The sequence below is a fragment of the Nesoenas mayeri genome (genome assembly GCF_963082525.1).
Source record: "Nesoenas mayeri genome assembly, chromosome: 5".
In the NCBI taxonomy this organism is placed as follows: Eukaryota; Metazoa; Chordata; class Aves; order Columbiformes; family Columbidae; genus Nesoenas; species Nesoenas mayeri.
Genome location: NC_137548.1, coordinates 68138709 through 68163463, shown reverse-complemented (window position 1 = coordinate 68163463; position 24755 = coordinate 68138709). Strand labels below are relative to the sequence as shown.

The window sequence follows — 24755 nt, the reverse complement described above, 5'->3', positions numbered from 1 at the left end:
CCGCCGGTGGGGGGAACGTGGCCCCGAACAGGAGAACGGCCAGGGGAGAGTGAGACCCGCCAGAGCCGCGGAGGGGCCCGGGGCGGAGCGGGTGGTGCAGCCCCCCCGGGCCGGGGGGGTCGAAGCGGGGCGCCCCGGGGGGCGCTGCGGGGGGTGCCCGGAGCCTCCGGTTACAGCGGCCGAAACCCGACCCGCGCCCGGGGCACGTGGCAGCGCGGGCGCGGCGCCAGCCTGGTCACGCCCCCTTGGAGAGACCACGCCCCCTTGGCGAGACCACGCCCCCGTGCCGTGTGGCCACACCTCCGTCATGTGGTCACGCCCCTGCTACCGCCCCTGTCGCCGGCGTCACCACTGCGCCGCGCCGTCGGACCTCGCCGCTGACGTCATCGCGGCGCGACGCTGCGGGGGCGGCTGAAGGTGACGGGGGTCCCGGTGCCGGTCCCGGCGCCCGCTCCGCCATGGCCGCCCGGCAGCTGCTGGCGCTGCGGCGCCTGCCCGCCGCCTCCTACTCGGTGAGCGGGGACGGGGACAGCGCCGGGCCGGTCCGATCCGATCCGATCCGCGGCGGGTCCCGCCGGTACCGGTGTCCCCGGTGCTGAGTCCGTGTGTTCCCGCAGACGGCGCCCAAGAAGACGCAGTTCGGGTCGCTGCGGGACGAGGACCGGATCTTCACCAACCTCTATGGGCGGCACGACTGGAGGTGAGCACCGGGGGCCACGGGGGGTCCCGATGCGGCCCGTCCCGGGTTGACCGGCCGCTCCCGCAGGCTGCAGGGCGCACTGCGCCGCGGCGACTGGTACAAGACCAAGGAGATCCTACTCAAGGGGGTGGACTGGATCCTCGGCGAGATCAAGACCTCGGGGCTGCGCGGCCGCGGCGGCGCCGGTTTCCCCACCGGCCTCAAGTGGAGCTTCATGAACAAACCCCCGGACAGCAGGTGAGACCGGCACCGGCACCGGCCCCGCGGCCTCCCCGCGGGCAGCCCTGACAGCGCCCGCCCCCCAGGCCCAAATACCTGGTGGTGAATGCGGACGAGGGGGAACCGGGGACGTGCAAGGACCGGGAGATCCTGCGGCACGACCCGCACAAGCTGCTGGAGGGCTGCCTGGTGGCCGGCCGCGCCATGGGCGCCCGCGCCGCCTACATCTACATCCGCGGGGAGTTCTACAACGAGGCCTCCAACCTGCAGGTGAGCACCGGGCAGGTCCCCCCGACACCGGCGGGGAACCCCCACACCCACCCTTCCGTCCCCGCCGTAGGTGGCCGTGCGGGAGGCGTACGAGGCCGGGCTGCTGGGGAGCAACGCCTGCGGCTCGGGGTACGGCTTCGACGTGTTCGTGGTGCGGGGCGCCGGCGCTTACATCTGCGGGGAGGAGACGGCGCTGATCGAGTCCATCGAGGGCAAGCAGGGCAAGCCGCGCCTCAAGCCGCCCTTCCCCGCCGACGTGGGTACGGCCCCAGCCCTCCCCGCTGCGCTCGGCAGCACAAACCTTTGTTTGTCGCTGGCACAAAATGACGGCGACCGGACAAAACCAATTGTCCCCGCGCTGCTGTCCTGCCGCAGCGGCCATTGAGAGCTCCTGCTGCTTCCAGGTGTTTTCGGCTGCCCCACCACAGTGGCCAACGTGGAGACGGTGGCCGTGGCCCCCACCATCTGCCGGCGGGGGGGCGCCTGGTTCGCCAGCTTCGGGCGGGAGCGCAACTCGGGGACGAAACTCTTCAACATCTCGGGTCACGTCAACAACCCCTGCACCGTGGAGGAGGAGATGTCGGTGCCGCTGAAGGAACTCATCGAGAAACACGCTGGTAAGCGCCGCCGGCCACCCCGCTGAGCCGCACGGGGCTGGTGCTGGGCCCGGTTCAGCCCATCCTGTTCCCCTCTCTGTGCCAGGTGGTGTCCGGGGGGGCTGGGACAACCTGCTGGCCGTCATCCCCGGGGGCTCCTCCACGCCGCTGCTCCCCAAGTCGGTGTGCGAGACCGTGCTGATGGACTTTGACGCCCTGGTGCAGGCGCAGAGCGGGCTGGGCACGGCCGCCGTCATCGTCATGGACAAATCGGTAAGGGGGAGCCCCCTCCCCGGCCCCCCACGCTGTGGCGGGGCCCTCAACCCCCCTCCCTCCCCAGACCGATGTGGTTAAAGCCATCGCTCGCCTCATCGAGTTCTACAAGCACGAGAGCTGCGGGCAGTGCACGCCGTGCCGGGAAGGTGAGCGGGGGGCCAGAGCGGATGGGGGGCTGTGAAATGGGGGGGGTGCACTGCAGGACCCCCACGTCCTTCCCCATCCCCGCAGGAGTCGACTGGATGAACAAGGTGATGGCGCGGTTCGTGCGGGGCAACGCGCAGGTGGCCGAGATCGACGCGCTGTGGGAGATCAGCAAACAGATCGAGGGCCACACCATCTGTGCCCTGGGCGATGGCGCGGCCTGGCCCGTGCAGGTGGGGAGGGGGGCAGTTTTGGGCTGGGGGGAGCTGGCGGGCTCCCCCAGCCCCGTTGACTCCATACCCTTGGCACAGGGTCTCATCCGCCATTTCCGCCCGGAGCTGGAGGCCAGGATGCGGCGCTACGAGGAAGCCAAAGCCCGAGTGGCATCAGCGTGAGGAGCCGGTGGCAGAGGAGGGGTGGTAGTGGCTCCAGTGGCCATGGCCGCTTCCTTCTCGGGGGGCTGCCTAGGGGACGAGGCGGGTTTTCACAGCACTTGGGGGTCCCTAATAAACGCCGCTGTGCTCACAGGCTCCTGTCTCTGCTGGAACGGGGCAGGAGGAGGATGGGGGTGGGAAGGGAGTGCTGGGGGGCTCTGGGTGCTGCCTCACCTACAGCAGGGGATCCCCAGGGATCGGGTGGGATCCCCAGGAATCAGGGGATCACACAGCTGGGGCCTCAACACCCCCAGACTGGAGATCCTGGCTTCCCCTGCGACTCCATGTCCCCTCTCTGGGTCTGGTCATGGGGCAGCACAAGCAGCCGGGGTATCACACACACAGCCACGTGTCCCTCCCTGTCACCACGGTGCCACCAGGATGGCTCCTGCCTGCACTAGTGCTTTGGGGCGGTTGTTGTACCCCCCACCCCAGGGTGCTGGCACTGAGGCCCAGCCGTGACTTAGAAACTGTCATAAATGGTTCAAAAACACAGGTTTTTTTTTACTAAATCACAGCATGTGACATCAACCAGGGGCCCACGGAACCCTGTGGGCAGTGGCCCTGATGGGGGACAGAGCGGTTTCCCTGTGACCGTCCCCTCCCGCCATACCCGTGTGCATGGCAGAGTCACCCTGCAACACAAGAAGCCACAGAACCGAGGGACGGGGACAGCTCTGCTTGTACGCGCCCCCAAAAAACACCCCCTGGGGGCCACCCTGTCCCATCCCACGTCACACTGAGGGCCTCCGGGACAGCATGTGGGTCTTCCTGCGGTAGCGGTCGGGCGCCAGCAGCTCCAGCGTCATCTCGGTGACGATGGCCGTGAGCCCCCAGACCCGGTAGGGCCCGTTGAGGAAGACGGGGAGGGTGTAGCTGTAGCGGCCGGCGGTGCGGAAATGGGTGTAGCCCTGGTTCTCCTCCCGCAGGAGATGCGCCAGCGGCAGCGTGAAGATCTCCTCCACCTGCGAGGGGGTGGCCGGGGACATCTGCCACCGTGTCACCAGGCAAACGGGTGGCCAGGGACATCACCAGGGAAGGGGAGACCCCAGGGAGGGGACATGGCCAGCGCAGGTCACCCACCTCGTCAGGGTTGGGAGTCAACGTCAAGTTCTCCAGCAGCCCCAGGTTGGCCACAACAGGAGCCACCAGCTGTCCCTGCTGGAAGGTGTGACAGCAAGGGACAGGGGTGACAAACCCCCTCCCCAAAGCACCACCCACTCACTGTGACCCTCTGCACCCAACTGGGACACCCTGCGCCACATCCTGACACCCATCGTGTGTCACCCCCTCTTGGTCTGCAGCCTGTGCTCTCTGTCGCTGTCACCCCCTGCCGCCCCATGTCCCTGTCACTCTGCCCATGTGTCCCTGTCACCCGTATCCCTGCTGTCTCGTCCCTGCCACTCTGCCCTTGTGTCCCTGTCATCCCATGTCCCCGTCACCTGTGTCCCTACTGCACTGTCCCTGCCACTCTGCTCTTGTATCGCTGTCACCTCACGACCTTGTCACCCCATGTCCTCAGTGTTTCCAGCCACTCCGTGCCCCCGAACACCCTCCGTGCCCCACGACCCCATCCCTGCCCCGGTGTCCTTGTCACCGCGTCCGCCGGCTCCCGCCCCCGGTCCCTGTTCCCCGTTCCCGGTACCCGGTCGGGCAGCGGCCGCAGCTGTCCCCAGACTGCCTCGGCTCCCAGCTCCAGCCCCAGCTCCTCCCGCGTCTCCCGCAGCGCCGTGGCCACCGCGTCCGTGTCCGCCGGGTCGCGCTTCCCCCCGGGGAAGCTGCGGGAGTTACCGGGGGGTCAGTACCGGTACCCGCCCCCCCCGGCACCCGCCCCGGTGCCGGTACCTGACGTCGCCGCTGTGGGGCCCGCCCAGGCGGCGGGAGCGCAGCGTGAAGAGCAGCGCGGGGCGGCCCCGCACCGAGCACAGCGGCACCAGTACCGCGGCCGCCGCCGCCGCGCCCCGCCGAGCCGCCCCCGCCGCCGCCAGCCGCTCCCGGCACCGCCGCTCGCTGCCGCCGCTCAGCAACCCCCCCGCCTCCGCCATGGCGCCGAGAGGACGTCCGGGACCGCCCGCCCCCGGGACCGCCCCCCGGGACCGCCCCGGCACCCCGCGGCGGGGCGGCTGGAGCGGCCGCGGCGGCTGGAGCGGCCCCGGGCCGGCCGTTCAACCCCGCCCGGGTGTGCCACAGCCGGCTGAGCGGGCGGCCCGCCCGCGGGCTGTGCAGCCCCGACCCAGCCGTTCAACCCCGCAATGGCTGTGCGATCCTCTCACCGGTGTGTGACCCCCCACCGGCTGTGGAACTCACCTCCCAGCTTTGCACACACGCTCCTAGCCCTGCAGTCCTCCTGCTGCATGTGCAAACCCCCCAGCTGTGCAACCCCTCCACCAGCTATGCAACCCCCTTCCCCAGCTGTGCCACCCCCCCCCCCCAGCTGTGCAAACCGCTGCACAAGCCTCCTCCTGGGTGTACAACCCCCTGACAGGGTGTGCAACCCACCCACCAACCCTCTTGTCACAGCCCAGATGTGTCACCATCCACGCATCCCCTCTTACCTGGGGGTGCTGTGACACCCCTGCGGGCGCTGCCAACGGTGGGATCGATCCCTTTGCTGCTCCCACCACCCACTACAGCCCCGAGAGGGGAAACTGAGGCACACAAGGCCTCGGGGCAGCGCTCTCCTCCCACCACCCACGCTGCAGCACTGTAATTATCCCCAGCTGTTAATGAGTGGCCCCTGGAGGGGTTGGGGACATCGCTCCCCAAGTTCTGTGATGCTTTACAGCCCGTCTTTAAAACTCGTAGTTATTTTTAAGGGGTTGATGTTTCCAGGGGGAATTTCCTTAGTTGAAACAGCCTCATCCAGGACCAAGGCTGGGAAAACACTTCTGGAGTAACTGGGGAAAGCAGGAGAGGGATTTCTGCCGGTGGATTTACCAGGCGGCCTCAACAACAGACTCTCGCACACCCGTCTTCATCTCTCAGCATTAAATGATTTTAAAAAACTGTATAGAAATCACCACTCTCTCATAATTCTTTGCCCCCCAGAGCCCGACGTCGGCTTCACGATTCCCCCTCCCGGCTCCAGCTTCAGCGAAACCTCCTCTCGTCCCACACGTAGCGCTTCCCTGCGGGCACCTTGCGGAAAAACAGGCTGTTCCCTCGGCTCATGTTGCCCTGGAAGACGGAGATGGCCACGATGCGGTGAGTCAGGGTTGCCCCGAGCCCCGTGGGGCTCCCACCTGGCTTTTCTTTGGTGGCCGAGGACAGCGCGGCCATGGTCACTCACCTCCCGGTGCAGCTGGCTCCAGCAATCCAGCCAGGAGGAGTAGGTGGGCGCGTAGGGGAGGAGCCCCCCGGCCAGCCTGGGGGAAGGAGGAAGGGGAGACCCCATGGGGGGTTATTTCTGTCACCTCCGCAGCTCTGCACTGAGCAAAACCCCAAAATGGACCTTTAGAGCCCCCCCACCACAGTGCAACTGATGAGGGAATCGACCCCACAGTGAATTTGGAGCCTCTTTGCCAACCAGGCAGTTGGGAAAGGTGTTTTTTGGAGATGATGGGACGCGGGGGGACACAGCTGTCACCACACCGGCCCTGGCGGCAGGTGGGGGGCAGTGGGGGCACCAACGGACTCACCCGCAGTTATTCACGGCCATCAGGTTGGAGACCAGCACGAAGGGGTAGGTCAGCATGCTGGCGAAAAACTGCAAGGGAGAGGAGCAGGGCTGGTCGGCAGTGGCTCACGGCCCCCCCAGGGACCCACCCCCCCGCTTCCCTCTGTGGGGGCAGAATGAGCCCCAAAAATCCCCAGGGTCCCCCTGGGAGAGAGGCGGCTCCATGTGTGGCGACGTGGAAGCCATGAGCCCATGGAACATTCTGTCCTCTGCGGGCTCAGCGCCTGGCTCTGCCCCCCACCCCCAGGACAGGGGGGGTTCCTAAACACCCCATTTCCCCAGGGACGGAGGCTTCCCGGTGTCACGCAGCCGGGGGTACGCACACACACGTGCTGGCTGTACTCACGCCGGTCACTGCCTGCGAGTAGCTCTTCATCTCAGTCATGGTGGAGACCTGCACGGGAAGAAATGGCACCTCCAGCCCCCGCCACCTCAAAGCGGGGCCCTGTCCCCCTGAAATGTCCCCTGAGCCTCCCCCATCCTTCACTGCCGTCCTCCTACCCCCCGAGCGGGGCGTGGAGCCCGTACCCCGTTCTCCAGCGCGTACGTGTTGATGAGGTAGGCCAGCATGTTGCAGAGCCAGAGGGAGAGGATGTCCCCGAGGAGCCGGGGGATGAGGCCGCTGCAAGACAAGAGGGACCGTGAGCTCCGGGGAACGGGAATGGGGGGAGCGCCTGTGTCCTCAACAGCCGCGTGAAGGGAGAACCCCCCGCTCCGGAGACAAAACGCTCAGACGAATGGTTCTGAGAGGATGTGGGCGCAGAGAGGAGCAGTGGAGGGACCCAAAATACTCCCCAGCCACTGAGAGCGAGAGGGGGAAATTTTAATATATATTTGCTCTGTTTTAACGGCTCTAAATGTGAAATGTCACCCGCAAATCCCAGGGCTGGTGGCTACAAGCGCCAGGAAGCCCCCCCGGGGGGGTAGAACGGGAAATCAGGGACCCCAGCAGCACATGAGGTGAGGGCAGGATGGGAGAGCAGAGCTGCAGCTGGAGGGAGAAATAACACCCACACGGCAAGCGAAGCCCCACGGATTTTGGGGAGGGACCCCATGGATTTCGGGGGGCAGACCCTGCAGCCCCCCCTACTGTCAGCACTCACGCGAAGAAGCCCAGGATGCCCTCTTCTCGGTAAATTGTGGCGAAGGCGCTTAGTGTCCCGCTGCCACGGGGAGGAAAAGGAGGGTGACACAGTCAGAGGGGGTTCTGCGGGCGGGCAGCCCCCCCATGGCAGCCCCATTTCCACCCCCAGCCCCCCAGCCCCTACCTGTACTTGGTCTCGCGGCCAATGAACTGCACCATGCAGCGCAGGGTGATCACTGTGGGCAGACACGGGGGTCAGCAGGGGCTCAGGGACACCCTGGGGTGACGCGGGAGCAACGGGCGCTTGTCAGCGGCTGTGGAGGGGTCACCTACCGTGAAAGGGGTGGGTGATGAGCGTGGCGGCGGAGCGAGCGACCATCTCTCGGGAGGTCTGGGGGAGAAACGGGTGGTCAGGGGGACACGGCGGGGGTGACAACATCACACCGAGGCCCCCTCGCACCCAGTGCCCCCCTCACCTCCTTCAGCACCTGCTCCAGCGAGGACACCGGCTCCTTCTTGCTGCTTCCAGGCTGGAAAGAGGCATCGGGTGGGGAAGAGCCCCCGAAAGGCACTGCTCCCTCCCCACCACCCCTGGAGGCCCCGACCCCCACAGTGCGGGCTCAGGAGTCCCCAGAGCCGGGTGTCCCCCCAGGGCAGCGGGAAGGAGGGAGAGACAGATGGAGGATTCACCCACCTCAGCCTGCTCAGCCTCCTGGTATCGCTGGGGAGGGAAGCGCAGGGTCAGCACAGCCATGCGGGAGCGGGGAGGCTCTGCCGGTGTCCCTGTGTCCCCAGCCCCGCCGGCAGAGCCCCCCGGGTCCCCAGCGTGTGCCCATGTCCCCCAGTACCTGCAGCACTCTGCTGTGCACCACGGTGCCGATGGCGCTGGAGCACAGGCGGGGCGTGAGGCCCTTGAAGAGTCCCGCTCTTCCATCGACCTTCACGATGTGCTTGGCTGTGTACAGCGGTGACTGTCACCCCCGGGTCCGCCCCGCGGGGGACAGCGGGACACGGGGACGCCCCACGCGGGGGACAGCGGGACACGGGGACGCCCCACACGGGGACAGCGGGACACGGGGACGCCCCGCGGGGGGGGGACAGACTCACCGTACGCGAAGAGGCCGGGCAGCTGGTAGACCTGGCGCCCGAAAACGTTCCTGCCCAGGGTGGGCGGCAGCGGCTCGTAGCCCACCTGCGGCGGGGACACGCAGCCGGTACCGGGCCCGCTGTCCCCCCGGCCCGGCTCCCCGCCGCGCGCCGCCCCTTACCTGCACCAGCACCTTCACGTACATGAGGGGCTGCGAGAGCACGGTGAGCCCCGAGCCCAGCAGCACCTGCGAGGCCGCGTCCGCCATGGTGCCGCCCCGGCGTCACGGCCCAGAAGGACACCGCCGCCGCCGCTTCCGCTTCCGCCCCCCGGTACTTCCGGCGCGCGTGCCGCTCGCTTCCGGCCCCGCGGGCGCGGCCCCGCCGGGTCGCCATGGCAACGAGGCGGCGTTGTCGTGGCGACGGGGTGCGAGGCGTCACCGCGGCCTACAGGCCCGAGGCGTCGCCATGGCAACGGGGCCTGAGGCCTCGCCGCGGCCTGCGGGCCTGAGGTGCCGCCACCGCGATGGCGCCTGCGGTGACACCGTGGCCGGGGGGCCCGGAGGAGCCTGCGGGGCCCGGGGCACTGTGGCGGTGCAGGGTCTCCGGGCAGGAGGGCAGGGAGCCCGGGGGAACGCGCGATGAGAGCAGGAGGCAGCACGCAGGGGCGCGGCCGTGGCGCCGCCTTTACTGCCGAGCACAGGCGCAGCAGCGCGGGGCCGCGGGGGCTCTGCCGGGGGTGCTGCCGGGGAGACGGGCCCGGTGCCCGCGGGCAGCCGCCGCCTGCCCGCCCGGGGCCGGCCCTGGGGCTCCGGGCGCTGCCCGCTGTGCGGAGCCACCGGGGCAGCGGGGGCTCGGGGGCGGCCGGCGCCGCGGGGCGCCCGTGTCCCCGTCCGGCCGGGCCCGCGTCAGGGCGGCGTGGCGGCCGCGCTCCGCCCCAGCCCCGCCGGGAACCGGCACCGCGGCGCGGGGCTCCGGGCCGGCCCCGCCGCCCGCCCCGGGCGTGCCGGGCACAGCCGGCTGCGCGCGGGCCCTGCGGCGCCCCGGCCGGGCCTGCGGGCGCAGGGCAGGGCCCGGACGCGCCCGGAGCCCCCGGGGCGCTGGGACGGCTCTGGGGACAAGTGTCCCGGCAGGACCGTCCCGCTGTGCCCGGGCAGGCCGTGCTGGTGCTCGCAGGCTCACCGGGACGGAGACGCGGCTCTGGGACACGGCATCTGGCTGGCACAGGGTGCTCCTGGCTCTTCGGCTCCGCAGCCGCTTCCTCCTCCGTTGCTCCGGCTGTGCCAGATGGCAAAGTGTTCCTGGGGTGTCACACCTCCCAGGGCCTTGTCCCTCCTGCTCCCACCCCAGAACAGCGGCAGCCAGGGACCCACCGCCTGTTCGGGGCCGCAGAGATGAACCGGGGGCCCGTCGGACACGGAGGTGTCGGAGCCGCTGGTGCTGTGCGGGGGACACAACCAGCTGTACCCCCACAGCAGGCAGGGCTGTGCGGGGACACAACCAGCTGTACCCCCGCGGCAGGCGGGGCTGTGCGGGGACACAACCAGCTGTACCCCCACGGCAGCGCGGGGCTGTGCGGGGACACAACCAGCTGTACCCCCACGGCAGGCGGGGCTGTGCGGGGACACGACCAGCTGTACCCCCGCGGCAGGCGGGGCTGTGCGGGGACACAACCAGCTGTACCCCCGCGGCAGGCGGGGCTGTGCGGGGACACAACCAGCTGTACTCCCGCGGCAGGCGGGGCTGTGCGGGGACACAACCAGCTGTACCCCCGCGGCAGGCGGGGCTGTGCGGGGACACAGCCGGCTGTACCCCCACGGCAGGCGGGGCTGTGCGGGGCGCACGGCCACCACGGGCCGTACCTGGACTCGAGCTCCGAGGGGGACACGTCGCTCCACCCGGCGCAGTCCGGCTCCCGGCCCAGCCGCCGCCGCAGCAGCGCGTCCACCTCCGCCAGGCACCGCTGCAGCTGCGGGACGAGCCGGCGTCACCGCGGCCCCGGTGGTGCCGGGAGCAGCCGGGGGGCCGCGGTCCGAGCCGTGGCTGCCGCCCACCTTGGCGGGGTCGGGGTCGCAGAAGTCCAGCAGGGTGTCGCACAGGTGGAAGCCCAGCGACTGGAGGTCCTGCACGGTGAAGTGCGAGTTCCTCCCGCCTGGAGGGGACGGGGGACAGCAGAACAGGCAGCGGTGTCCCAACCCCGGGGACCCAACAACGCCCCCAGCACCGACACCCCCACCCGCGGTGGCCGCTCACCCAGCGTGGAGCCGCCGAAAGCCGCCTCCATGGTGTAGCTGTGCGAGACACCCAAGCGCCACATGACGACTCTGCCCGTCCCCGCTTTGCTCTTCTGCACCTTGAACTTGCAGCTGGGGAAGGAGAACTGGGCCCGGCCCTTGGTCAGCGCAGCGGGGGGTGTGTGTCCCCAGCACCGCGGGGACGCCGTGGTGGCACTTTGGGAAGCGGCACAGCGGCTGCGGTTCCCACGTCACCATTCCCAGGGCATCCCACCTTGTCGGGGGCGTTCTTGCTCAGCATCAGGGGGAAGACGCGCTGGCGCAGCCGCGACCCGCTGCCAGCCCCGCCGCCGTCGCAGCCGTACATGAAGACATTGTTTTTCCGGCTGTGCCCATGGAAGTCGCAGTACAAAACCACCTCCCGCTCTGCCAGCACCCTGCACGGACCACAATTTGGCCACCGGCACGGCCGCGGGAGCGGCACCGTCCCACCGGCTCCGTGTCCCCCCTCACCTCTCCACCATGGCCCGCAGGTGCCACACGCCGGGGAAGGAGCCACCACGCGCTGTCCCATAGGCCCTGTTGGGGTCCCACCCCGCCAGGGAGCAGCGGGAGTTCCCCACCACCACCCCGTCGGGGTTCAGCATCGGCACCACCATGAAGTCAAAGAGCCGGCGCAGGAGCCGCGCGTCGGCATCGGCGCTGAGGAGGAAATCGAGCAAACCCCGCATGGCCCAGGAGCCACCGCTCTCCCCGGGGTGCGCGCGGGCGCTCAGCACCACCGCCCGCTTGCCGGCCGCAGCAGCCGGGCTGCCGATGGTCAGCAGGTACACGGTGTTGCCGGCCAGGCTGCGGCACAGCGCCCGCACCGTGCAGAGCCGCGAGCGCGCCGGGTCGCGGCACAGCGCCCGCAGGTAGCGCCGCAGGTCGGAGTAGGTGTAGGGGTAGGAGTGGGCGAAGAAGCAGGTGTCGCCGTCGTGGGGGAAACGCGCCGTCCAGGAGAGACAGAAGGCGGCCGGTTCCTTCGCGCCACCCCGGTAGTACCGGATGTCGGTCCCGACGCGGCGCCAGCCGATGCCGCAGCTCTCGGCGTCACGCTGGGAGTAGAGCAGCGGGCGCATCCCCTCGTTGTAAAGGCTCTTGGGCTTGGCCAGGTTGGCGATGGTGAAGTGGTAGAGTTGGTCTCGCCGGGTGTTTTGGACGCGGAAGTAGAACCACTGGGTGTGCTTGGCCGTGTACAGGTCTGGCCGCAGCCACAGCACGTACTCAAAGGGGCCCCTGCACAGCGGGACAGGCCCTGTTCCGCTCCTGGTCCCACGGTCGCCATCCCCAGTCACCCCCCAGCCCCTCTCTTACACCTTGACAGCTTTCTGGAGGTTTCCGCTCTCGAAACGGGATTCGAAGAGCAGCGTTGTGTCCTGGGGACCCTCCAAGGGGGTGGCCGGCGAGGACAGGAGACCCGGGGATCCCCCAACGCGAGCGCGGGTGAAGCAGGAGCCTGGGTGTGCTGCGGGGGGAGCCCGGAGGGATGGAATGGAAACTTGGGGACACTGGGGGGTCCCTGGGGTGCTGCCCACTCCCCGGTACCTGGGCTGAGCTGGTAGACAACGGTGCCCTGGTCCTCGCTGAGTGGGGCCAGGGGGGCGCGGGGCCCGCGGGCTGGCAGAACGGCTCCGGCTCAGGGGGGACCCACTCTGCGGGGGACAGAGTGGGCACTACGGGCAGATGGGAGGCCCGGCGCAGGGGTGGGGGCGCAGCGGGCACGTTCCCTCACCAATGTGCTCGATCGGCTCCTTGATGACTTCGCACTCGATGGGCCAGCGGGGAGCGGGCAGGGGGCCCCGTGCCCCGGGGAGGGCGAAGAGATCCCGCGGATCCCCCGGGGACCTGCAGTGCTGCACCGAGGGCACCGATGTCCCCTGGCTCCGTGACGAAGGGACCCACCTGTCCTGGCTGGGGACCGGCTCCAGCGCCCTAGGGGCTGCAAGGGGACCGGGAGGCGATGGGGGGCTCCAGTGCGCTCCTCCCACCCTGATTCAACTCTAGCTGAGAGCAGGGAGCTCAGCCTGGAACAGTTGGGGTGTGGACACCCCAAAACCACCTGGCACCCAAGGCAGGGACAGGGAGAGGCCCCCCTGTGCTCTCCTGGCCCCGGGGGGCTGCGGAGTCCCCCTCACAGCTCCGCTCCTGCCCGGGATGCCCCCAGCAGCTCTGGTTGGTGCTGCCAGTGCCGGGTGCCTCGCTGGGACCCCCTGGGGACATGGGGCTCTTCTGCCCGCCCCTCCGCTGGCCTTGGGGACAGTACCACTGCAGCCCCAACACCTGGGGGGACAAGGGGACACGTCCCCAGGGGCAGGGCTCACCTTGGAAGTAGCCGTAGTAGCGCAGGTGGCTGCGCATGAAGCTGTCGTAGGGCTCGGGGAGCAGCTTCCCACCGAACCCCCCTACCCCCCGATCCCTGGGGGGCCCCGAGGGCTGCATGGCTGCCCGAGGTGCGGCAGAACCCTTCTTCGGTGCCAGCAGGGCCGGGAAACTGGGACGCGGTCGCTGAGCGACAGGGAGGGACGGGGCGGGCCCAGAGCGGCGCTGGGAAACGAGCCAGAGGGCTTTGGTGCTCGGGGCAGACGCACAGCCAGCGGGGACACAAAGGGCCCCCCAGTGACAGGGACACCGCGCACACCCCAAACTGCCACAGGAACAGCAGCAGACAACGTGTCCCAAACTGCTACGATTTATTGGACAACGGTCAAGTGAAGAACTGTACATCTGTAAAAATAAAAAACAAAACAAAAAACAACCGACCGGACGCGGCTCATGTGCTGGAGGCGGTTTTCCTGCGCTTCAGCCGCGCTCGCCAGTCCTCCGGCAGCGCCTCGAAGTTGGCGTTCCTCTCTGCCATGCCGCTGCAGGGACAAAAGAGGGGGTCAGCGCCTGGTGGTGCAAGGTGACAGTCCCCACCACCCCCGGGTGCCCCCTCAGGGCTGGAGATGTACAGGGGACAAAGGAACATCCCATCCCAGCAGAGCGGAGCCGGGTGGGTCGGTACCTCATCAGCTGCTGCTGCTTCCACTCCTCGATGCGGCGCTGGGCCGTGGTCTCGCGGTCCTCCTCGCTGGAGCTGGAGTTCTCCTCCTCGTCCAGCTCCCGCTGGATGCTCTGCCACTTCTTCACCAGCGACGGCATCTTCGTCTTCCCCTTCTTACCCTGCGCCAGAAACACAACGGCCCGCGGTGAGGAAAAGGGAGGAGATGGCGCCCGGCATGGCGACGCGACCAAGAGCACCCGCCTACCTTGTCCTTCCGCCCCTTCCTCGGCTTCTCCTTCTCCGGCGGCGGCGGCGCTTTGGGGATGGGAGGTGGGGGCGTCTGTGGGGGCGGCGGGGGAGGCGGCTGCTCGGCGGCGGCAGCGGCAGGGGCAGGCAGGGCTCCTCGTGCCGGCTGCGCGGTGGCCACGCTGACGGGCGCTGTGCACTCCGAGTAGCTCATGACGGCGGGCGCGGCGGGCGCCGTCACACCCAGGTAGCCCGGCTGCAGCCCCAGCGCGGCGCCGGGCGCCATGCGGAGGTTCGGGCGCGCCTGGAGCTCGCTCTGCAGGCGCTGGCGTGGGCGCAGGGACGCCAGCGGCACTGGTGACGGCTGGTACTTGCTGGTGGCCATCAGGGGCTGGCTGTAGATGACGGGGCAGCTGCCGATGGTGGCCGTTCGCTGCATCAGCCCCGGGTTCATGTCTGCCGCTTTTCTCTTCTGAGGTTTGGCGGAGAGCAGCGGCATCGGGCTCGGTTCAGCGGCAACCTGGAAGAGAGGAGGACGTGAGCACCAAGCGGGACACGGCCCCCACGTTTGGCCACGCGCGTGACTTCCCCTGTCCCCACAGCTCACCGGGGTGCTGCTGGCAGCCGGGCGCACCAGAGACTTCAGGGGAGCATCTTCTTCGGTTCCCGGGGCGGGCGGCTCCTCGCCCCCCTCGTCTTCCATCTCCACCTCTTGGATCTCCCCGTCTTCTCCGGGCGGCGGGGGCGGCGGGGGGGGTGGCGGGGGCGAGTCCGGGGGCGGCGGGGGCGGCGGGGGCATTTCCAGAGGCAGAGGAGGCTGGAGGACCGGGACGGAGGACTGAAGCAGAGTCCAAAATGGAGTGAGCGGCATGAGAGACGTAGCGGGGGCTTGGCCTGAGAAGGATTCTTTACAAAGGGAGCCTGAAGAATACATAGCGACACCGGCGTGAAAACACGCGCTACAGACGGCGCTGCCTGCTCCTGACCGCGCTGCCGGGGAGCGGGCAGCAGAGCCCCGGCCACGGGCCCGACCGACAAGCCCCGGCACAGCAGACGCTAAAAACCCACGGGGACAGCTCAGACATGGGAGCGGCGCTTGTCCCGGCTTCACAAAAGCCACCACGTGCTGCCCCAGCGCTCGGTGGGGCCCCACAACACCCCCGCTGCAGGACCAGGACCCCCATGACAGAGACTCCCCCGTTCCCAGCCCTGGCCGTACCTGCGGAGTGCTCGGCGGCGTCCCCCGCGCGCTCTCCTTTGTCTTTTGGAGGTGGTTTAGGAGGACCGTCGGCTTTTCTGTCGGCGCTTCGCTGTCCTTCCTCTTCGTCCTCCTCCCCGTCGGGGAATTCCCATTGCGACTCTCCCGAGCGCTCGTTAACATAGAAATAGCGTCTATGCTCCCTAAATCACAAGAAAGAGAAGGGAACTTCAGCTTCCCTTCCCGGCCACGGACACTCCGAGGCGGGCCTGCCCGCGACAGCCGTGACGCTCTCGCAGGGAAGACCCCTCCGCAGCGGGGCTGCCGCTCTCCCAACGCAACAACACCACCGCTTGGTATTTTTGAGGACGAGAGGCAGGAGAAGGCCCGAGCCGAAATCGCTCCAAGCTATTTTTGGTTTGGTTTTGGTTTGTTTTTGCATTGCTGGCTGCGTGAACGCCGCGCGCCCCGAGCCCCCCGCCCCGAGGGAGGGGAGGGCTGAGAGAAGCAGGCGAGCGTGCGGCAGAGCGACGTCTCTCGTGAGCGGCGGGACCTTTCAGCCGCCACCTTTGGCTGAAAGCCACCCTCCGAGAAGAAGAGGCACCGGGGGAACAGCCCAACGGAGAAAAGCGGCTGCCCCCCTACCCCGTGGTGCCGCGGAGGTCGCTTTTATGGTGTCAAACACACAGTGAATGCTAGAGAGAGGGAGCGGATCTGGGAGCTGAAAAACAAAAGAGCAAAGATTTCAAACACAGGAAAATTCATCAAGAAAGCCAAATAAACAAAGAAATGTTTGGGTCTGACCTGCTGGCAGGAGACAGAAATCTTGTTCTTCGTTCCGTCGGTGAGATGAAGTTTGTCCTTTGTCAGAGCTGTTGGTCAGAAGACTTGATCCAGAGATCCTGCAAAGTTCACAGAGCTCTCGCATGCGCGACCCCCCAGGCCCGCCCTCCGCAGCGCTTGGAACTCGTGAGAGCGACAACCAGCTCTGTCCGATGGGGAAACCAGCTCCGTCTCAAAAAAAAGCACCGAGCAGCGCTCCGTTTGCATCCTTCCAGTTCTGGCGGCCGGCCCAAACTGCGCCAGAGCGCCGGACGTTTCTCTGCCTGCCCAGCACTTGCTAAGAGTCTCCGAGAGGGACGGCGCCAGCGTCGGTCGGGTGGTTGATGATCACAAATCATGTCTGAGATGTCAGAGATGAAAGGTGAGAAAGGTAGGAGAGCGCGTACCTGTCCCAGTGGCAGGACCAGCCTTTAGGGGTGGCGTTTATTTCGTATTGTTTTAGCTGTTCAGCTGCGTCTTGGAGTTTGCGTTTGAGGTAGTTTCCATTGAGAGCGCCTTCTCGCCAGTCTGCAATGCGGGTCTAGAGGGCAAGAACCGGGGGAGGAAGCCGTTGAGAGAGGCGGCAAGCGGCCCCGGGGACAGGACTCGAGGTCCGGGAAGGTCTTTCCCTTACGGTACGGGACTCAGGGGGGGCCAGGAGGAAGACACCGCCTCCGCGCAAAGCCATGCTCGCCCCCCGCGGAGGAAGGACGGACAGACGGACGGCACGGTGCCGCCGCGGCCACGAGGTTCACGCAGCGCCAGCCCTCAGCGCTCGAGCGGCGGACAGTTATTTGATCCGCTTCGGAACAGAAGGCCGGAGCGAGGGGCCAAGGCTCGGTTACCTCTGTCTGCAACAGCAACATGTGGAAGTTGGAGATAGATTGTCTGTTGATGCCCAGGAACTCCAATTTATTAGTCAGAGTGTTTGCCAGTTCTCCGATCTGAAACTGCCAGGGAGAAAGGAAAGAGTCAAGAGCCGCCCTGGGGAGCGTCACCGGGCTGCTGTGGCCCCCGGCGCCAGCCTTTCCCTGCCAAACGACATTTGGGACTGCCCATGGCCCCTCAGCCGGGGACGTGCCACCTTGGCCCTGTGCACCTGTCACCCCCTCCTCTAAGCCCGCCAGGGACGGGGTCAGTGTGGGGCAGCAGGATGAAACCTCCTCTGTAGCTGCAGGAGGTGCCAGCAAACCCCAACTCCTTCAGGGGGGCCCTTCCCTGCTCCCCACAGCCCCCAGCACGGCCATGGCTCTGAACCAGCCGAGGGACAGCATGGGCTCCGTCTGCTTCGCTGCCCTGGCTCTGGAGTTACCGCAGAGCAATGCCCAGGGCAGAAAGCATTAAATAGAATATTTCATATCCATTTCCCAAAGGAAACGGACCAGGATATCATTTCAGACTTTAAATCGCTGCTTTCCAGAGGAAAGAGCACGAAGGGTAACAGCTCTGGATTTCCTCCTGAGCAGACAGAATCTGCGCGAAGGTTCGGGCCAGCACACGGTGCCTGTGACTCAACCCAGCATCCCGCGGGAGCCAAACCTCTGATCTGGGCACTGCAGGGGGACTCGGGGACGCCCTGTGTCGATCCCCCTGACGGAGGGGCTGCAGGAGAGCATTTACAAGCCAGACAGCAATCGAGAGCACAAACAGGGTGGACGCCTGTGAGCGGCATCAGAATTGCCATAAGGAGGGCTCTACAAATGCCTTTTTTTTTCCTTTGCTCTTCAGAAGAGGCTTTGGAAGGTCCCCAAAGCCGACAACGCAGCATCTGTCTGCAGAGATGGGGACAGGCCAGACAGACAAACAGCACTAGAGAAGCCTGAGGCAGGGAAATTAATTCCTGCGTTAATGGAGACACCAGGGAAGGTCCCACGGCAGGAGGTGACTTCGCAGCGGAGGACTCAGATCTCCTGCAAACCAGAGAGCCGGCAGAAAAGAGATTACCCCAGAGCGACGATGCGAACGGTAGCGATTACCCGAGGAGCCGGCTTTCCTCCAACAGCTCTAAAGGGATCCTGCGTGGGAGGGAACACACCGCGCTGCGGCACAGTCCGTCAGAGCACCGCGAGGAAAGGGGACAGCAGAGGTGACAGCTCAGGAGGCTTTTGGCAGCCCCCAGGGACGCAGCAGCCAAACGTGGTCCTGCTGCTGGCTTATTTTGAATAAATTAAATTTTAAATAAAAATCAGGAAAGCCTCACGTAGACGTCGTACTGAGGGAGCCTCAGTAGCTTTGGGGAGGAAACGAATCTCAAAACTGCTGGAGTTCTGTTACAGGAGAGATGCTAATTCTGCCAGGAGGACAATAAACAAATTCTTCCCCTTTCACACACAAAAAATGATTAAACGGTGGGGAATGAGGGCACGGCCGGAGGTCAGCCTGCGCTGTGCGTTTCACCACGAGCTGGCGAGTCCCTGTCCGTAAACCATCTGCCGCAGGGAGCTGACAACACTTGCTAATGAAACAGAATTAGTCAGGAGCCAAATTTAAGGCTGTGGGAGATCTCATGGTAACAAGTCACCAGGGAATGAAAAAAACAAACAGGGAAGATCTCCCCTACACTCTGTGTAACTGCCACCCCTACACTCTGTGTAACTGCCACCCCTACACTCTGTGTAACTGCCACCCCTACACTCTGTGTAACTGCCACCCCTACAGCTCCGGAAGGGGCTCTGGGAATTGTTCAGCCACAGCCAAGAAGAGCAAACCAAGGCTCGGAAAAGAAAAACCAATCAGCACGACGCTGCAGAAATCCCCAGGGCTTCCCCAAATCCTGACTAGTAACTTCTAGAAGTTAATGCTGGGTGAAGGGCAGAGCAACAGGTACTGGCAGCCTCTGCACAGAGAAATTACAGACGAGGAGTCTTCGGCCTGGAAATGTGATGACTGAACGTGCCACAGGACTGTAGTATCATTACTGGTGAGAAGAAAGCCATGACAAAGTGTTTGCTCTCTGACAAGACCCAGGGCTCAGCCTTTATCCATCCCCCACACCCTCTTCATTTTTTTTTCTGTTGTTTTAAACACTTTCAAGCCTTTGCTGCTGGTTCTGCTGGAGCCAGCACGTCCCTGCGCGCTCAGTCACGTCCCTTACCCAAACCAGGACAGGTCACGGACACACAGCCCTCTGCAGCTCCGTACCTTGAGGTCCTGCTCCTCCTCTTCTATTTTTGGTGCCTCTTGGGGTTTTGTTTTCTCCTGAGGCTCCTCAGACTCTGCCTCTTTGTCTGAATGTGCATCAGCTGCTTCTGTGCTTGGTACTGCAGGGGAAAAAACGACAGGTGAGCCCCTTCTGCCGGCACCGCCCCGGCACTGCCGACAGCTGGCGGGGACACCGCGTGGGAGCCAAACCCGCTGCGGGACAGGGCAGGGAACAGCCGGGGGCTCCTTCCTACAGGAGCTGGTGCCAAGAGCCTGAAATTAAAGAGGAGAGAGGGTCACTGGCTCTGTGGTTTGGTGTGGGGTCCTTCCAGGACAGCGCAGGAAGCGGAGAGTTACAGCACGAGCACGAGGAGGAGGAACAGCGCAGGGGCTGAAGAAGTGCCTGGCCGGCAATCAAACACCGGCAGTTTAGTCGTTTGTCAAGAAAAGGTATTGAAGATTAAATAAATTGAAATAACTGTCAAAGACTCGAGAGTTCTCAAAAAGTTGTCGGGACTGTAATATTTCACCTCAGCTGCATCACAGGGCAGCGGTGAATAATTCAGTGTCCAAGTGACAAATTCCAGGGAGGGACGTTTAGTGAGAGATGAGCCCTCAGGCTAAAAAAACCACATTCCTGGCGTGTCCTGGCGCTGGAGGGCCGGTCAGTCTCCTGCGCTGCCCTCCAGCAGCTGGGCGCTCAACTTCCAACAGGTTATTTTAGAATAACAGCTTCGTGTCCCCCAGGTATGCGGGAAAACAGCGATGCTGGAAGACACGGCAGCTCTGGGGACGTTCTTGTGACAAGGTAACGCCCTCCAGCAAAACTGTCCCTCAGAGCCACCCTGGACACACATTGTCACCCACTAAACCCCAGGGGACAGGGGAACAGCCACACTGGGCAGCGAAACACGAGCTGTAGTGCAGCGCTAACAGCTGCAATCGCATCATTTCCCCAAGGTGATATATCTATACGATGCTCAGCAACACTCCCATAAATGCTCTTAATGTATTTTTGACAGGAGTCTCTGCAAGGCTGAGTGTTGACAGGAAAACAAATTGCTTGGGTGATACATCCCAGCATCAAACAACGCTCCCGTGAACCAGAGAAGGTAACCGCTTCCCTCTGTACTGTGCTTTGGATTTATAACGTCAGGAGGGAAGCGGAGAACAGCAGAGTGTGAGCAGCCATTATCAGGCTTTGGCGTTCCGACTCCTGATAAAGCACCGAGTACGGACACTCTCCTATTTATTTTCCTGATAGTGTCGAATGTAGGCACTCTCCTGTTTATTTTCTTTAATTATAAGATAAAGGAGAGAATTTGGCAAAGCATCAGCTTATCCTCATGCTGCCCCGAGCCTGCGAAACTTGCAGTGCCAGCCCATGAGGCCAGCTGTGTGTGACAGCAGTGACAGCCACCCCTCCGGGCCTGTCCCCTGCCTGGCACGTACCTCAGCGCCCGTCCTGGCTCCGGGCACCCCACGAATCTTCGGGGAACGGAGACCCCGGCGGGAGAGGGCTGCGGCCTCTGCGAACACCCGCTCCTCCCTCCGAAGGGAGCGTTTCCAATTACCTGCATCTCCCGCTTCCGGGCTCTCCCGGCCCGTTTTGCTGGAGCCTCGGCTGGCAGATTCAGGGCTGGCGGCTCCGACAAACAGTTTCCATTTCCCTCGTTTGGACGCCAGCCTGCGGGCTGCATCCTGCGAGGCCGACTGGCTCCCGTCAGAGAGCGGGCTGGAGCCCGAAACGCTGCCGTCACCTTCCTCCAAGGCACGCAGCTCCGCCTGCAGAGACACGACAGCGAGCGGCGCTTCAGGGAGCTGAGCCTCCCCCCGAAAGCGACCGCGGTTACGAGACACCCGTGGAAAAAGAACAAAAAGCTGCTCTCATCAGGCCACCATGTTAACGGCAAAAAAGATGGAGCAAGAGTTTCCCAACAGCCACTGACTTGCCCTCAAAGTGTCCATGTGAAGCAGGACAGATCTATAAGAAGCAGCACAGGAAACGCGGGGTCACCTCCCGAAGGAGGCAGGACAGACACAAACATCTGCTGCCCCATGGCTGTTGCCAGATATTTCTTGGCTGCACCTGTGGACTTCCTACCTTGACAAAAACCTTCCTACCTTGACAAAAACCTTCCTACCTTGACAAAAACCTTCCTACCTTGACAAAAACCTTCCTACCTTGACAAAAACCTTCCTACCTTGACAAAAACCTACCTTCTTTCTCTCCAGCACCATCTCCAGCTCGAGGGTGTCTTGCTCCTCCTCCTCCTCAGCGCTCTCCCCTGACTGCACCACACTGCACAGATCCTCCTGCGTGTCTTCCAGGGGATCCCTGTTGGGTTCTGGCTCTTCGGGTGCAGCCGCCGCCTCTTCTGCTTTCGTCTCCTCTTCCGCAGGCGGCTCAACCTCCTCTTTGCAAATCACCTTCCTCCTCCAACGCTCCTCTTCCTCCTTCACCACGTCGGGCAGAAGTGGTGCCAGGAGAGCCGCAGCCACCCCCTTTTTCTCCTCCTCACTGTTGGAGAGCGCCTGCACGCCTTCGTTCACTTCCTGCAGGTTGAAACCGTGTGAGTTTTCCGGCAGCGGCTCCTGTCCCCTCACCCCAGCCCCACACAGCACAGGAGACCGCAGCCCGCAGAGGAAGGAGCCCCATGCTGATGAGGCCCTTCTCTGGGCTGCAAATGCAGCAGAGTGACCCACCCATCACCAAAAGGGCAACTAGAAGCTGGTACTTGGCCCACTGGACTGACCTTCTTCACCTCCCGCTTGGCGAGGGTGGCCCCACGGCCAACGCTGCCCGGGGCAGTTCCCTTCTCCTGGGGGTACAGCTCAGCAGTTGTCACAAAGCTGCCGTTGGCAGCTGCCACGGTGCTGCTGAGGAAGAGGAGAGTGAAGGGCAGGCTCAGGAACAACAACATCCCAACATGACCCCTCCTGGGGCTGGGGGGTGTCACCCACCTGTGCTGGTAGTGCTGCAGGCCCTGGACCTGTGTCGCCAGGTATGGCGGCAGCTCCCAGGTCACCTCGTTGCTCTGGGTGTTCCAGTAATAGTAGCAGCCGGTGTTCTCGTCCCACACCTCCTGCCAGTCGCCCATCTCCAGCTCCCCCACTGCCGGAGGACAAGGACAAACTGTCACCCACTGGGACACACAGAGCCTGTGTCCCACCACCAACTGCACCAGTTCCCCAGGCCGCTGTCACCCCTTTTTACCCAGTGCCGACCACTTGTCACCACCCTCCACTCCCTTTGGTGAGTAAAGCTGCAGACAGCAGCCCCCTGAGACGGACGCAGCCCCCTAAGACAGACTCTCACCTCCGGCCAGTGAGCACTGGGTGTCATATTGCCACTCCGGGGCTGGCGCAGAGCCTGTGCCATTGGTAGGACCCGAGGACGGTCCTGAGCCCGACTCCTTGGGCTCCGGGCGGGGAGGCGTGGGGGGTGGCGCAGAGGAGGAGGCAGTGGGGGGTTCGGCGGGCTGCGCAGGAGCCGTGATGGCATCGATCTCCTGCAAAAACAACGTCCCAATTTAATCTTCAAATCCCAGGGGAGGCAAAAGCAGGGGCTTATCAAGAGAGGGCAACGTCTCGGATCACGAAACCCCCGCTCTGTGTCTCCCCGCCCCCCTCCAAAACAAAGGAAAATCCCTGGTTCCGCGCTCACCGCCAGGAAGTTTGCCAGCGTGCTGTCGATGTCGGCCGAATTGTTGCCGTTCGCATCTGCCAAACGGGCCGACTTCTCCGGGGTTTCGCCGTCCTCATCATCGCTGTCTGCATAGGCACCGAGCAGACACAAACCTCCTGGGGGGGAAGCAGAGGAAGCTCAGTGGGAGCGGGGGGCACATTGAGGGATCCAACCCCCCGACTCGGGTGGTCCTGCTGTTACCCCACTGATCCTGCGAAGGTGGAACAGCCACAACCAACCAACCAAAGCAAAACCAAAACAACAAGAGAAGGAAAAAAACCCAGTTCCGCAGCCCTGAAAAAAGTCAAGGGGGCATCTCATATCCTGCCTAGAAACCACAAAGCAAGGAGTTACTGCTCCCCAAAATACCAATACTTAATAATAATTATTAAGTTGATATTAAATTTCTTTAAGAGCTAATAACTGGCAGTAATAGTAACAAAGGGAAAAAAATCACCTCTCTCCTTCCCTTCAAAATACACAATACAGAAAAATATCTCCTAACCTATGATTTTAAGATGAGAAACCATCTCCCCATCAAGACTCACTTGGGGAAGGATTTCCTCATCCTACCACCACCCCAAATATGGTAAAATAGTAAAATAACCCTGCTCCCACTCCCTTAAAAAAAATTGTGGGGGATCACCCCACTCCCCCATGTAAAAAGGACTTAAATGGGGTAATTATTGTACATGCATTAGAAAATAGAAGTAATTAAGGAGAAGCAATAACCTCTCCCCGAAAAAAAATCTTAAAGTATTTAAAAGGAAGCAATCACAGCCTAAAATAACATTATATAGGATGGGGTTAATAATTGTTCCTAAAAAAGAAAAGGCACTTAAAGGGAAAAAATGACCCCCCCTTAAAAAAAAGCACTTAAAGGGGAACAATCCGCCCCCTTTAATAAAAAATAAGAAATAGACTTAAGAACAATCCCAGCCTGCTCTAAAAACATTTTAGATTAAAAAACCAGGTTTTTAGGAATATTAAGCAGTAGGGGACACTCCCCCCCCCCCCAAAAAAAAAGAGAGCAAACTCTATGACTTTTTTAAGGAGGGGTTATATATCGTTATATTATTTCTTTCTGTGATAGGGGTCTCGTACCTGTGGGTTTGACGGCGGCGGGCGCGGGGGGCGGCGGGTTGGGTGCGGTGCGGGGGCGCTCGGGAACCGCTTCGGGTTCGTCTGGGGGGGGGAAGAGGCGTTAGGAACAAGGGGCTGGGGCCGGGGGAGGCGGCGGGGGGGACGCGGGGCGGGGCGGAGCCCCCGCCCCGCGTCCCCCCCGCCGCCTCCCCCGGCCCCCGGTACCGTCACTAGGCCGCAGCGCTACGAGGAGGCCGCGCCACTAGGCCGCACCGCCAACAAAGCGCCCCCCCCCCCCAATGTCTCACAACCCCATCTGCCGTTACCCGGCTCGGAACCCGAGTCGGCTCCTTCAGCCGACGGTGCCGCCGCCTCGTCTCGGCGGGGGCCCGGAGGAGAGAGCTGGAGGATGGGCCTGCGGCCCGGGGCGGCGCGGGATTTCTTCCCCATGGCGGCGGCGGCGGCGGCGGCGGGAGCGGCGCCTCAGGGCTGCGGCCGCGCCTGCGCGGTGAGGCGGAGTGGGCGGGACCGCGGCGTTGTGCGTCACTGCGCGGGGCGGGGCGTGAAGGAAGCTCCGCCCCCACACGTATAGCCACGCCCCTCGGGCTGAGCGTTCCCGCGCTTGCAGCCCCGTCCTGCCCTATAGCACAGGGCAGGGCCCAGAACCTATAGCCTCATCCTGCCCTATAGCACAGGGCTGGGCCCAGAACCTATAGCCTCATCCTGCCCTATAGCACAGGGCTGGGCCCAGAACCTATAGTCCCGTCTTGCCCTATAGCACAGGATTGGGCCCAGAGCCTATAGTCCCGTCTTGCCCTATAGCACAGGGCTGG

General features: G+C 64.4%; 5 protein-coding genes across 9 annotated transcripts; 1 reads left to right on the top strand and 4 right to left on the bottom strand.

Moving 5' to 3' along the window:
- The first annotated feature begins 353 nt into the window (after positions 1-353).
- Positions 354-2747, top strand: NDUFV1 (NADH:ubiquinone oxidoreductase core subunit V1). Its single transcript, XM_080346008.1, has 10 exons — positions 354-512; positions 618-700; positions 767-937; positions 1006-1189; positions 1260-1449; positions 1594-1806; positions 1892-2058; positions 2126-2207; positions 2293-2438; positions 2517-2747. Exons 1-10 carry the CDS (start codon positions 459-461, stop codon positions 2598-2600), a joined length of 1374 nt encoding a protein of 457 aa, XP_080202134.1. The 5' UTR covers positions 354-458; the 3' UTR covers positions 2601-2747.
- A 446-nt stretch (positions 2748-3193) lies between these two features.
- NUDT8 (nudix hydrolase 8) lies at positions 3194-4692 on the bottom strand. The gene is made up of 4 exons (XM_080345871.1): positions 4485-4692; positions 4285-4417; positions 3723-3800; positions 3194-3604 (listed from the first exon to the last, which is right to left on the bottom strand). Exons 1-4 carry the CDS (start codon positions 4682-4684, stop codon positions 3374-3376), a joined length of 642 nt encoding a protein of 213 aa, XP_080201997.1. The 5' UTR covers positions 4685-4692; the 3' UTR covers positions 3194-3373.
- Positions 4693-5612: 920 nt separating this feature from the next.
- MTCH2 (mitochondrial carrier 2) lies at positions 5613-8829 on the bottom strand. The gene is made up of 13 exons (XM_080345772.1): positions 8668-8829; positions 8507-8591; positions 8248-8354; positions 8094-8120; positions 7876-7929; positions 7733-7790; positions 7584-7635; positions 7419-7478; positions 6844-6937; positions 6662-6709; positions 6278-6345; positions 5929-6004; positions 5613-5816 (listed from the first exon to the last, which is right to left on the bottom strand). The coding sequence occupies exons 1-13, from the start codon at positions 8752-8754 to the stop codon at positions 5730-5732; spliced, it is 903 nt and encodes a 300-aa protein (XP_080201898.1). The 5' UTR covers positions 8755-8829; the 3' UTR covers positions 5613-5729.
- A 343-nt stretch (positions 8830-9172) lies between these two features.
- On the bottom strand, positions 9173-13200 carry AGBL2 (AGBL carboxypeptidase 2; the record flags this gene model as incomplete). Its single annotated transcript, XM_080345327.1, is given in 12 exon segments — positions 9173-9596; positions 9668-9925; positions 10348-10454; positions 10540-10637; positions 10739-10865; positions 10994-11156; positions 11233-11997; positions 12076-12226; positions 12307-12371; positions 12374-12413; positions 12494-12700; positions 13083-13200. Coding segments are annotated over 12 exon segments (2523 nt in total).
- A 234-nt stretch (positions 13201-13434) lies between these two features.
- FNBP4 (formin binding protein 4) lies at positions 13435-24430 on the bottom strand. Of its 5 annotated transcripts, none has more exons than XM_080346280.1 (17): positions 24249-24430; positions 23944-24024; positions 22819-22955; positions 22471-22663; positions 22116-22266; positions 21908-22031; positions 21372-21707; positions 20726-20936; positions 19152-19270; positions 16856-16960; positions 16418-16551; positions 15993-16090; positions 15210-15391; positions 14598-14828; positions 14010-14510; positions 13766-13923; positions 13435-13622 (listed from the first exon to the last, which is right to left on the bottom strand). In XM_080346280.1, exons 1-17 carry the CDS (start codon positions 24370-24372, stop codon positions 13532-13534), a joined length of 2976 nt encoding a protein of 991 aa, XP_080202406.1. In that variant the 5' UTR covers positions 24373-24430; the 3' UTR covers positions 13435-13531. The 5 variants fall into 5 exon arrangements, with proteins under 5 accessions (XP_080202406.1, XP_080202407.1, XP_080202408.1 ...); XM_080346281.1 differs by having other exon boundaries at positions 21908-22028; XM_080346282.1 differs by having other exon boundaries at positions 22819-22952.
- Between the last annotated feature and the right edge of the window lie 325 nt (positions 24431-24755).